At 39.1% G+C, this 14,616-nt stretch overlaps 1 protein-coding gene across 1 annotated transcript in view; it reads right to left on the bottom strand.

The window, feature by feature from the left end:
* Positions 1-14,616, bottom strand: part of DMD (dystrophin) — a 3,443,536-nt gene that overhangs the window by 1,846,787 nt on the left and 1,582,133 nt on the right. Inside the window, 2 exon segments of the mRNA XM_040424996.1 lie at positions 487-609; positions 5,621-5,791. Coding sequence (XP_040280930.1) covers positions 487-609; positions 5,621-5,791 — 294 coding nt within the window.

Genomic DNA, 14,616 nt, shown 5'->3' with positions numbered 1-14,616 from the left:
AAATAAAAATTTCGAAATTTTTTACTTAATTTTACCACTGTCATGAAGTACAATATGTGCCGAAAAAAACTGTCTCAGAATGGCCTGGATAAGTAAAAGCGTTTTAAGTTATTACCACATAAAGTGACATATTTCAGATTTGCAAAAAAATTGCCTGGGCAGGAAGGTGAAAACTGGCCTGGGGTTGAAAGATTTAAAGCACCAACGCTATAAGAGTAAACAGTGCAAAATATTTTCACCTGTCTCTCACTGGCCCTGTCAGAATGTCAATTTAGACTGTATCCTGTGTAGGTACACATAGTAAAGTCCATTCCTGCTTATAAATAGCAGTAATTTTTATTTTTATTCCTGCCAATTTTATAAAAACTGTCTTACATAATTGAATGTTCTAGCTTCAAAACAGAAAAAGAGATCATTTTTTGCCAAAAATCTATTTCTGTTTTACCCATTCTTTGCCATTTTTTGTATCTATCACATATGCTTTACCATATCTTTATTGAAGTCTTCTTCTGTGATATTCACTCCTAACTGTATTTCAGCCTCCAGTGGTTCAAGCAATTTCTGCATATCAGAATGAAACTGTTCCAGTTCCTTAGATGAAACCATTGCCTATAATAGGAAAATATATGTTATAAAATACATTATAATATTATATTTCTATAATTGTATTTGTTATACATATGAAGATAAAAAAACTCATTATTCAATTCAACAATTCAGTTTTGTATTTTTTTATAGTGATAAATAACATGGACACATATTTACCACATTATAAAGAAGCACACACATAAAATACTGTATTTTTTCAGTGTTCATCTAAGTGATTAATTTTTTTTCGACTACTATGCTTAATTATCCCAACCTAAGTGTATCAATATTATAATGCTAGGTAAGAAGCCCATAGTATTTTGTTTCTGGGTTCATATACTCTCAATCCTCCCCTAGTATGGCTTCTTTCTTTTAGCAACCTTAATGTTTTCTTAGTATATTCTATTAGATTCTAAAGTTAAACTAATGTTTTGTCATTGAGCTCTGTAGGAATTCAACAGTTATATAAAGATAACTGAAACTTTCTATAGTCAATTCATGTACATTACTGCATTTTAAATAAAACTAAAATTGTTCTTACTAAATTGGGGAGATGTAATAAAGACCGCTTATGTATGAAAGTTCAGTTCAGAGATGCTTCTAATGATCTGTTTATACCCAGATTAATAGCTATAACATAGTGGCATCCCCAACATCAACAAAGAGGGTTTCTACACCAACATAGATGGGATGCTTTAAAGTAGCACTGTGACAGAATCAAGATGGGCCCATAGACTTTCTATTGAGTCTCTTTCCTACAGTGTGTCTCTCCTTACTCAACCAATCAGCAGGGGTTTCAGCCAATCCAAACTACTGAGATCAAGCAATATAACTTAAAAAAAGAACAAAGAGATTATGTAACTCTCTGTCAAAGTAAGTTGTCATGGTTAATTAAATTTTACATTTTTAAGCAATCTTGATAATAATATTACAGGTTCGGCAATTGTCACCTTTACCAGTGGAATGTTACTCTATTATTATAGGGCATAATTTTAAAGTGTATTAGAATGTTGGACTGCACAAATAGTGTAGTTAACCATGATGCTAAATTTATAGGGAGTAGCATCCCATTTGTAAAGGTGGCAATTGCCCTTTTTAGAGTAGGAAAAGATAATGTTAAATATAATAATTCCTGACTGAAGATGGTTTTTGCCTCCCATGGAACAACGTTATAGGTTGATGTAAAAGAAGTTATATCTTTTTCAACCTTAACCCCTTAAAGACCAAGCCTATTTCCATCTTTATATTTTGGATTTTTCTTCCCCACGTTCCAATAGCCATAACTTTTTTTATTTTTCACATAATATTTCACATAGTTATATGAGGGCTTATTTTTTTGTGGGACAAGATGCATTTTTTAATGCCACCATTTAATTTACCATGTCTTGTAATAGAAAGCGCAAAACAAATTCTGTGTGTGGTAAAATTGAAAAGAAAACAGATTTCCGACATGGTTTTGGGGGTTTTGACATCACAGCATTCACAATGTACTGAAAATGACCTGACATCCTTATTCTGTAGCTAAATACAAATGTGGCAATACCAAACTTGAATAGTTTTTTTTTTTTTTTACTACTTTTACTACTAAATTTATTTTTAAACCTTTGGAAAAATCAAAATTTTGTTTGCATCACCATATTCTGTCAACCATAGCTTTTTTATATTTTGGTCTACAAAGCTGTACGAGGGCTTGTTTTTTTGTGTAACAAACTGTATTTTTTTTGTACCATTTTTATAGCATGTAAGACTTGTTGATCACTGTTATTACATTTTTTGGTGGGACAAGATGACCAAAAAAATTGCAAATCATGTGTCTTTAATTTTTTTCCCATTCTGCCGTTCACCACACAGGACTTTTTTAAAAAATATTTTGATAGTTCCGACATTTTTAGATGTGGCAATACCCAATATGTTTATTTTTTATTGTTTATATATTTTTATATGTAAAATTGTGAAAGGGGGGTGATTTTAACTTTTAATATATTGGTGTTGTTTTCACTTTTTTGTTCACTTTTTTTAATAACTAATAGACCCCTTAGGGGCCTAGTACATGGGATCTTAGAGATCTATTAGGGTGAATGGGATTTTTAGACCCTCCATTCTGAGCTCTGCCTCATGCATAGCTCAGTATGGATAAAATCATGGCAGGCCTGGAGCGCTTTAGAAGCATCCAGGTTGTCATGGCAACTGATTGGAGCCCTGCTATTTCACTGCTAGGGCTTCGATTGGAAGAGGGATCCGCATCCATCTGCCTTCATTCATAGGTGCCACAAACAGCGTTGATCGCAGCACCTGAGGGCTAAATGACAGGAACAGCGTGGTCACTGCTTCCTGTCAGTGTTGGCAGGTGCCAGCTATATGGTACAGCCTGCGCCCCCCGAGTATGGAGAGGGCCCACTGCAGAGGCCCGCTCAATACATATGCAGACGCATGGGTTAAGGGGTTAAAGGGGTTTACCACAATTGACATGTATCACATATCTACACAAAATATGATAAAGGACTGATCACTTCTGGCCCCATTACTGGGACTTCCACCAGTTACTGCACTAAGCCCACCATTTCTCCTTGTTTTACTGATCATTTGGAATAGAATAGGTGGAGTCCCCAGTGATCAGACTTATCCTCTTAATAGGTGATAAATGTCAATTTTAAGGGGGGGGGGGGGGGGGGAACGTAATGACTATATTACTCTTCAATATATTTATTAATGATCTTGTAGAAGGCTTGCACAGTAAAATATCAATTTTTGAAGATGACACTAAACTGTGTAAAGTAATTAACAATGAAGAGGACAATATACAGCTACAGATGGATCTGGATAGATTAGAGGCTTGGGCAGAGAAGTGGCAGATAAGGTTTAACACTGACAAATGTGAGGTTATGCACATGTGAAGGAATGATGCAAGTCACTCGTAGATACTAAATGGTAAAACACTAGGTAACACTGACATGGAAAAGGACCTAGGAATTAATAAACAGCAAACTAAGCAGTAAAAACCAGTGTCAGGCAGCTGCTGCCAAGGCCAATAAGATAATGGGTTGCATCAAAAGGGGCATAAATGCCTGTGATCAGAACATAGTCCTACCACTTTACAAATCACTAGTCAGACCACACATGGAGTACTGTGTACAGTTCTGAGCTCATGTGAACAGGGCAGGTATAGCAGAGCTGGAGAGGGTTCAGAGGATGGCAACTAAAGTAACAACTGGAATGGGGCAACTACAATACCCTGAAAGATTATCAACATTAGGGTTATTCACTCTAGAAAAAAGACGACTGAGGGGAGATCTAATTACTATGTATAAATATATCAGAGGACAGTACAGAGTGCTCTCCAATCATCTATTTATCCCCAGGACTGTGACTGTGACAAGGGGACATTCTCTGCGTCTGGAGGAAAGAAGGTTTGTACAGAAACATAGAAAAGGATACTTAACGGTAACAGCAGCGAGACTATGAAACTCTCTGCCTGAGGAGGTGGTGGTGGTGAGTACAATAAAAGAATTCAAGAGGGGCTTGGATGAATTTGTGGAGTGTAATAATATTACAGGCTATAGCTACTAGAAAGGGGTCATTGATCCAGGGAGTTATTATGATTGCCTGATTTGAGTCGGGAAGGAATTTTTTCCCCCTTAAGACTGACGTTTTAGAAAACTGGAGTTGAGGGAATTATAAATTACCCATCTATTTTTTTTTTCATAAATCTCTCCCAACTTTACAAAAATTTTTACCCACTTTATTTGAAACTTAAAAATATTAGCATTAGCAATATTAGCAAATGATGAAGAAAATGCACGCATGATGTTTACTTGGATTTAAGTCAAGCATCCTTTAAAAAAAAAAATAATAAAAATATATATATATATATATATATTAAAGACCTGATTGATCAAGATGAACCTTGCGCTGCTGGAGCAGGCACTTGATGAAATATAGGTCAGACTGAAAATTCACTCCAGATTGTAGCTGGCATAGGTTTTAGTTATTATTTAGCATCACACACCTTGCCCTCAATAAGCCCCCTTTTTAGAAACTGCCAAGATTTTTGTCCTGAAATGTACACTGAATACACGTTTATTTATATATTTGCTCACAAATTAAAATATTGGTCTATTTTAATTAAAATAGTAAAAATGTCTTCAAGATATGTTTTCAAGATATTTTTGTATGAAAATCCAAGATTCCACATTTCTATGATAAAAAACTGCACTGTACTGCAATACTGTAATTACTACATGATAAAAGTCATTCAGATCTCATTTGTTATCCATTTTGGTGCATGGTCACAAAAATAAAAAATCTAAAATAAATTCCAATATGTATTAATACACTTCTCTTTTCTACCAGACATCTTTTACTTTTAATATTAAAAGGGCTCTCCAAGATTAGAAAAACCACCACTGATTTTTCTAGAAAAAGCCTCACACGTGAGTTATGTCTAGTATTGTAGCTCAACTACTTTAAATTATTGGGGACAGGTATGCCATTATTTTTGGAAGAAACAACTTTTTTTTCTAATTTTGGACAATGTTTTTAATTTTTAAATATAATCCTGTGCTTTTATTAATAATGGCTACACATAAGGTGACACTTGCCAGAATATAGACAAATTATCCAACACTGGGAAGACTAAAGCCCTACTATGGCGTTGATACTTTACATGTTGTTTAATAACTTGGCAGCTAATGGTTTATGGCTTAATGGTTTATGATCAATCAAATATACCATTACCAGATCATGTATCTCAGCTTAAAGAGGTAGCCATCTAGATTTCATCAGCCTTGAATACTTGTTTCTGAGCCACACAGAAGAATAGCTAGGGAAAGTTTATGAAATGATCCATATCTAAGGACAAATAGCTTTCTATGCTATAACCTGGAGTTACGATCAGTACTTCAGAACATATTGTATTAATAAAATATTATAAAGAATCAAGCCAAAGCCAAATTGTAAAGAAAAATCATTTGTTTTATATAGCACATCTTAGTAGGATGCATGCCCATAATTTATATACATTGCTTTAAAATACCTTTCCACTCCTAATTTTCTGGGATAAGGGAGTAAATCGCTGGTCAAGTTCAAAAATCTTGGTCTCTACTATCTTCTTACAGTGTTTACCATGGTTTGCCATTAACTCCTTAGCTTGATCATGGACTGAATCCACCTTTGGCTGCATGTCATTAAGCTCAGACTTCAAAATCTATAGGTTAACACAGAAAATAAAGTAGTGTTTAAAAATAGTTCATAAAGTTCTTATAAAATATGAATTGTAAAAACATATGTTCTACTTAAACTCACATTAGACATCATATTCTATGTACAGTAGCTGCCAAATGTTACCCAGATACCTCATACTAAGTGAAACATGTATAGTAAATGATGGATTTCCCACATTCTTTTGTGTGCCATGGAGATAAACAGTGCTAGATGAGTTGGATAACCTCTTATATCTATCCTCCTGCTCTGTTAAAATTACAAGGATGTTCGCTCTGAACTAAGCATACTGTATATCAGTGGCATAGATAGAAATGACTGGGCCCCACAGCATATTTTTGAATGGGGCCCCCCTCCCCCAGTAATTTTTTTGCAACCCTTTACTTTCATGTCGCCCCCATTCCTGTGGCTAGTAAAGATCGCTCTCTCAGACCAGGCCCAACAGCTGTTCCATCCGTTTTATACGCTGTCTATACTGTCACTGTATATAATTTCATTGTGTAATACTGTTGAGGGGGCCCTGACAAAATCTTTTAGTCCTCCTCCTGGATGGGCCTCTTCGGGGTCAGAGCCCCAAAGCAGAAGCTTCCCCTATAGTTACGCCGCTGCTGTATATGTTGAAAACAGACTGAATCTACAGGCCCCCTATTTTGGGCTATTATTTTATCGTTCATTTGTTTCTTGCTTGATAGGTACATACAATAATGTTTTATATTTTTAATAAACCATAGAGTTTATCATATCTCTATTTGGTATGTAGTTTTATTATTTGTCAAGCTGTTGTATCTGACATGGGAGGGCAAAATCACAATTTTAAAAAAGGCCAATTTGCCCCAGTTGAGGGTAGTACTTCAGGGTAGAGACTTGGAGAAGCTATTGTAAGACAGTAATACAGAGAATAAATGGAAGAGCTTTAAATCTACTTTGTGTCTTTCTACTGCAATATTTATTCCTAAAGGTGACAAGTATAAACTGTTAAAATTAAACCCCACATGACTTATAGCTAATGTAAAGATCGGCACTCACTAAGTTTTCAAAGGAACTCAAGCTTTAATCGTCACATATAAGATTTCTGTGACGCACGTTTCGGCTCACAATCCGAGCCTTTCTCAAACAGATCATCTATGACATACAAACAGTATAACACACACAATTTAAATAGACCGCCAAGGCAGAAGTGACATCAGGTAACCATAGTGATACACTAAACAAAGGAAACAGAAACACGTGAAAGAACAGCCCAACTGCAGCAGCATCAATCAAAACAATATTACTATGTCATCTCTGGAATTCTCCAACAATCGGAATAATTTCAAGATCAAATGATGCGGTTGGGGGTTCATCACGTTTTCTGCAATAATAAAGAAAAAACTGGTAATTAAAAAAGAATACATAGACGGAGCTTGGAGATTACAGGAAGCTATTGAGATCATACTCCTGGTTCAAACCCATGGGTTCAAGTGTCTGCAGTACGTGAATCCAATAGGCTTCACTTTTTTTTACATTTTAATCCTGTCACCCCCTCTGCGTGGTTGCGACACATGTTCGATGATCTGAAAGCGCAATTGTGCAATGTTATGATTATGGCGATCAAAATGGTAGGGAATAGGTAGGAGCAGGTTCTTTTTTCGTATGGTTGACTTGTGTTTCGAGAAGCGATCCTTTCATCCACATGGAAGTCTCTCCTATGTATAGGAGTCCACACGGACATTTCAATAGATAGACTATATAGTTGCTATTACATGTGAAAAACCCCTTAACAGGAAATTGCTTACCCGTATGGGGATGTGAGAAATATTCCCCTCTAATCACACTCGAGCAATGTATGCATCCCAAGCAGGGAAATGTCCCCTCTTTTGGAGTGGATAAGGTATGTTGTCGCTTCTCAATTAAACCGCTACCCACGTCTGCCCTTACCACCATGTCACAAATGCTTTTATTGCGCTTATAACAGATTAATGGAGGACTCTTAAACTCCTCCACAGAGGGGTATGCCCTGGACAAAATATTCCAGTGTTGATTAAAAATGAGACTACATTTATTAACCCATGGGTGGTATTTAGCAACAAATGGTATGCGTGACTTTTTTTTGTGTTGTAGAAATCAAAGAAGTGACCTTGTTCCTCTCACTATTCAGCAGTGAAGTGGGATACCCTCGATTTGCAAATCTAGCAAACATTTCATTCAAACAGTGCTGTGGGACTTCGATGGGCTCAAATGCCGCACAGCCATACGCAAATGCTTATATGTCATGGTTTGAAGATAAGTATATTTACAATAATGATCTGAAGATTCGTTGATGACGTGTTTTGCGTGTGGCGGGGCGGCATTCGATCCCTTCACAATTTTTCAGATTATTTAAACTCTGTATGGCCTGAACTCCAATTTACGCTGCACTTTGATATCCATGAGATACATTTTTTGGATACCCTTGTGATTAAAGGTGAGAATGGAGCAGTGGAGACTGATCTATACATTAAGAGTACTGATAGGAATTCTCTCCTCCATTATTCTAGTAATCATCCGCCTACAGTCAAAAAAGCACTGCCTCATTCTCAATTTCAGAGGGTTCGTAGGATTGTTTCTGGTGCAGGGGTTAAGGAAAACCGTTTGAATGAAATGTTTGCTAGATTTGCGAATCGAGGGTATCCCACTTCACTGCTGAATAGTGAGAGGAACAAGGTCACTTCTTTGATTTCTACAACACAAAAAAAAGTCACGCATACCATTTGTTGCTAAATACCACCCATGGGTTAATAAATGTAGGCTCATTTTTAATCGACACTGGAATATTTTGTCCAGGGCATACCCCTCTGTGGAGGAGTTTAAGAGTCCTCCCTTAATCTGTTATAAGCACAATAAAAACATTTGCGACATGGTGGTAAGGGCAGACGTGGGTAGCGGTTTAATTGAGAAGCGACAACATACCTTATCTACTCCAAGAAAGGGGACATTTCCCTGCTTGGGATGCATACATTGCTCGAGTGTGATTAGAGGGGAATATTTCTCACATCCCCATACGGGTAAGCAATTTCCTGTTAAGGGGTTTTTCACATGTAATAGCAACTATATAGTCTATCTATTGAAATGTCCGTGTGGACTCCTATACATTGGATTCACGTACTGCAGACACTTGGACCCATGGGTTTGAACCGGGAGTATGATCTCAATAGCTTCCTGTAATCTCCAAGCTCCGTCTATGTATTCTTTTGTAATTACCTGTTTTTTCTTTATTATTGCAGAAAACGTGATGAACCCCCAACCGCATCATTTGATCTTGAAATTATTCCGATTGTTGGAGAATTCCATAGATGACATAGTAATATTGTTTTGATTGATGCTGCTGCAGTTGGGCTGTTCTTTCACGTGTTTCTGTTTCCTTTGTATAGTGTATCACTATGGTTACCTGATGTCACTTCCGCCTTGGCGGTCTATTTGAATCGTGTGTGTTATACTGTCTGTATGTCATATCTGATCTGTTTGAGAAAGGCTCGGATTGTGAGCCGAAACACGCGTCACAGAAATCTTATATGTGACGATTAAAGCTTGAGTTCCTTTGAAAACTTAGTGAGTCCCGGTCTTTTCTTCTAATACATATACTATCTAGCACAAAAAGTGTGCTTTTTTCAACTGACAATGCAACAGCAGTATTTAACGGTTTTATTGGACTGTCAAAAATGCAGCGCTGGCCGCAAATGTACTATCTAGCACAAAAAGTGATTTTTTTTTAACCGACAATGTAACAGCAGTATTTAACGGTTTTAGTGGACTGTAAGAAATGCAGCGCAGGCCGCAAATGTACTACCTAGCACAAAAAGTGTGATTTTCTTCAACCAACAATGTAACAGCAGTATTTCTCAAAACCTACCCCAATTTGACTGAGCTACTGGTGAAGGTGCGCCATGTGTGTGCACATTTCCGCAAGTCATCGACAGCTTCAGCTGGTCTGTCAATGCTGCATCAGCACTTGAAATTGCAAGCTCACCGGCTGTTGTGCGTCTTGAGCACGCACTGGAACTCAGCGTTTCACATGTTGGCCAGGCTTTGTGAGCAGGAGAGGGCAGTAGTGGAATACCAGCTTCAACATGGTCGTCACCTTTCCAGTCAGCATCCGTTAATCAGAAACGAAGAGTGGGCATGAATGTCTGACCTCTGTGAGGTTTTAAGAAACTTTGAAGAATCAACACAGATGGTAAGCGGCGATGATGCTATTATCTGCGTAACCATCCCACTTCTGTGTCTACTCAAACGCTCTCTGCTCACAATTAAGGACAATGCTTTGCATGTGGAAGAGGTGGAAATGGGGGAAGAAGACATTACACAGGGTAATAGCCAGACCACCCTCCGTGAAATGGAAGATGAAGAGGAGGAGGAGGAGGAGCAGGAGACGGTTGCCTCAGCTACACAGGGTAGTACCCATGGAAGTTTAATTCCATCTGTTCTGCGTGGGTGGGCAGAAGAGAAGGAAGAGGATGAGGAGATGGACAGTCATCCTCCTGATGATGACAGCAAAGTCTTGCCTGTTGTTACTCTGGCGCACATGGCTGACTTCATGTTAGGCTGCCTTTCCCGCAATTCGCATGTTATACGCATTTTAAACAACACGGATTACTGGGTGTTCCCCTTTCTCGACCCCCGCTACAAAGAGAACTTCTCATTTCGTATTCCTCAGGTGGAGAGGACGAACACATCGTGATATTCGGGTGCTCAACCGAGCACCTGAGTATAATGGAAGTCAATGGGAGAACCCGAGCATTAAACCCGGTACCTTGGCTTTGAAGAGGGGAGGGTGCCTGGTTCATAAGAAAATGTCAGAAATTGTTGCTAACACTACCAAAATGGTTCTGTAACAGCATGGGGAGGATGTATGGTTGCATATTGGACTTGCTGGTCGCTGCTGGGAACTATGTTCTCCTAATAGTACGCCACTTTTACATAATGACAATAATACAAACAAAACAAAAGGAAAAAATATTGATTTTAGAGGAAAAATTTATAGAAAATATTCTTTCCTGAATTTTTACTTGTATATAAAGTGCAAGTGCTGCCAAAAACTACAAGGAAAATGCACTCCGATACACCCTTAGTTACACATAAAGGAGGGCATCATACACATCCTTTAAAAATTATGATTGATGGCCTGCTGGTGACCCTCAAAAACAGGAGCAAGGGCCTGCTAATCTGACCATCTAAAACATTATGGGCGGCGGCCTGCTGCCGCTTTGGTAACTCTAGTTAACCTGGGGCTGATGGCACATCCCCGTGACAGCGACGATCCATTCGGATGTCTGGCCTATCAACTTTCGATGTAATTGTCACCTCAAAACCATTGTAAACTACGGGTAATGGGGAATCAGTGTTTGATTCTGGAGAGGGATCCTCAGAAACTGCTACCACATCCAAGGAAGGCAAGCGGGTGGCGCGCAAATCACACACTCCCGACTTGTGTAGGTAGTGACGATAGATAACAATACAGGACTATTAAGATGCCCTGTAATTGGAATGAATAATAAAAAATTTCAGGCAATGTTACTGCGGTATTTTGGATGAGGAAACGTTATAAAGGAGAGGCCCTGCTGCCTTTGTTGACTCTAGATGACTTTTGCCTGGTCGCACTTCCCCGTGACATCCACGATCCATTTGGATATCTTCCCTATTAACTTTCGATGTAACAGTCAAAACCATTGTAACTATGGGCAATGGGGATAGAGATGGCCTTGCTGTTCGCCCGGCGGTCGTTCCGGGGCGAACTTTAAGTGTTCACGATTCACCGAACATGCGAACATATGGAGATATTTGCGCCCACTATATTCTTTTACATTGTGAAGAACTTTGACCCATGACACATCCATCAGGTGGTACAGGACAGCCAATTGAGACGTTTCAGCACATGGACATACCCCCTACCTTAGAAATTAACCTGATCTGGACACCATTTAACATTCAGTGTTTTGCCAATGTAGGGAGAGGTTTCTGTGTGGAGCAGGGACAGGCTGTTAGGGACACCAAACGCTAGCTAATAGGGCCACAAAAGTCTTTTTAAGGACTAGTATAGGTGTGCTATCGATAGGTGTGATACACAGAGGGGTGCAATATACTTATAATATATATTTATAATGAGTCAAAAACACATAAATCTATATAGTGGTCACCTAAAATTCAGGGACTTGGGGGGCTAGGGGCTTACTAGGGCCATTTTTATATAGGGTAAGTTTCCGGACGGGGTCGCTCTTATCAGGGCGGGTGGTCTGTGGTTAGGCTATCAGGGCCAGAATAGCACCCCCCTGTTAGGGACACCAAACGCTAGCTAATAGGGCCACAAAAGTCTTTTTAAGGACTAGTATAGGTGTGCTATCAATAGGTGTGATACACAGAGGGGTGCGATATACTTATAATATATCTTTATAATGAGTCAAAAACACATAAATCTATATAGTGATCACCTAAAATTCAGGGGCCTAGGGGCTTACTAGGGTCATTTTTATATAGGGTAAGGTTCCGGACGGCATCGCTCTTATCAGGGCGGGTGGTCTGTGGTTAGGCTATCAGGGCCAGAATAGCACCAATAGGGCAATATCAGGGAAAGTTCTTTGCTCACCCTGACCTTCAATACCACATCATCATCTAGCCCAGGGATAGATGTCTTTTGCTTTCCCTCCGGGATTCATGGATGTGCACTGGAACCCCCCGGATTGTGGTAGGACATATGGTTTCTCATTTGGTGCCGCCGAGCACCTGATTTACTGCCCCCGAGCCCTTGTTATTGCCTACCACATCTATGCTTTTTGCTTAACTTTAATAACTTTATTTATTTTCATTTTGAGGGATATCTTTTCCATTCACATGTCCGCAAAATGGGTCCGCATCCGTTCCGCAATTTTGCGGAACGGGTGCAGACCCATTCATTTTCATTTTCAATGGAGAAGTAATGTGCTGTCTGCATCCACATTTGCGGATCCGTGCTTCCAAAATAGAACATGTCCTAATCTTGTCCGCAATTGCAGACAAGATTAGGCATTTTCTATTATAGTGCTGGCGATGTGTGGTCCGCAAATTGTGGAATGCACATTGCCGGTGTCCGTGTTTTGCGGATCCACAAAACACTTACGGACGTGTGAATGGACCCTTATAGTAACATTATTAAAGGTTACGTTTTATCTTTATGCATATTCTAAAGGATTGCCTTCCTTGTACAATGTTATAATATACTTTCTATGTTAGAAAGTATATTATAGTGCATTTGTATTGTGCGGCAGTTGTGTGCGGTTCTGCTGCGATACTGCAGGTATATAGAGGGACAAGCGTTATTGGAACAAATAATTTCTACTGGTGTGATATCCCCCCAAAAAACTGATTGAAGCGGGGTGTTATATACCAATATACTTTCTTTATAATGCATTTGGGTACTGTATAGTGCATTTGCGCATGCGTGTACGCAAAAATTATATTGCCGATATTTTGCATTGAAAAAAATAATGAATGGAGATCGCAAATTTAAATAATACATCTGGTATGTCACTGTCCATGGGACTATTTGTGCACTTCTAATAATTATTTCTTGGCTGCAAATATGAGCTGAAGGTTTTTCAGGTTCGCCTGCCATTAAAATGAAAGGGACCCGCCGCAAACTTGCGGTTTGCGCGCCTGCAGGTGATCTGAGCTGGAACCGACAAACCCAACTTGATTTTGATGGCTGCATTAATCTGCAGGTGACTGTCATACAGCTCTACAGATTTGTTTCCATCTGCATCTTTCTCAACAATCTGTGGCCTTAGGCTTTTATCCAGACTCAGTGATTGTGCCACTATTTGGACTCCTCATGCTGCCATCTCCACACCATGTCACCTTGCCACTCATTTTTATCACCATGCTGCTGCGAAAGCTGCTTAAAAGGCCTTAAACTGATCATCAGGCCCACAATTAAATTAAGGTTTTGGAATCAATAAATTGATTTTGTGGACTGCATCAGTGGCGTAGCTAGAAATGACTGGGCGCCACAGAAAATTTTTGAATGGGGCTCCATCCCATAGTAATTTTTTAGCGACCCCTTCCTTTCATGCCACCCCCATTCCTGAGGCTAGTAAAGATCGCTCTCTCAGACCAAGGCCGGCAGCTGTTTTATACACTGTCTTTACTGTCACTGTATATAATTTGATTGTTTATTACTGTTGAGGGGGCCCTGACCAAATCCTTTAGTCCTCCTCCTCCTGGATGGGCCCCTTCTGGGTCAGGGCCCCAAAGCTGCAGCTTCCCCTGCTTCCCCTATAGCTACGCCCCTGGTCTGCATTAATCTGCAGGTGACTGTCATACAGCTCCACAGATTTGCTTCTATCTGCATCTTTCTAAACAATCTGCGGCCTTAGTCTTTTCTCCAGACTCAATAATTGTGCCACTATGTGGCCTCATGCTGCCATCTCCACAGTATGTCACCTTAGCACTTATTTTTTATCACCACGCTGCTGCTGATGCTGCTTAAAAGGCCTTAAACTGATCACCAGGCCCACAATCTAATTAAGATTTTAAGCACAAAACAAAAGTAAAAAATTGATTTTATAGGAAAAATTGATTGTGAACATTTTTTCCTGTATATTTACTTGTATATAAAGTGCAAGTTCTGCCAAAAATTACAAGGAAGAAGCACTCCGATACAACCTGTATATCACATAAATGAGCTCCTCATTCACATTGAGTTGCGGGCCTGCAGGTGAGCTGACCCTGTAAAAGATTTGAATTGCAGGCCTGCAGGTGAGCTGACCCTGTAAAAGATTTGAGTTGCGGGCCTGCAGGTGAGCTGACACTGTAAAATATTTT

The sequence above is a fragment of the Bufo bufo genome, chromosome 3 (genome assembly GCF_905171765.1).
Source record: "Bufo bufo chromosome 3, aBufBuf1.1, whole genome shotgun sequence".
Lineage (NCBI taxonomy): Eukaryota > Metazoa > Chordata > Amphibia > Anura > Bufonidae > Bufo > Bufo bufo.
Note: the sequence above shows the minus strand (reverse complement) of the source record. Positions and strands in the feature narration are given on the sequence as shown.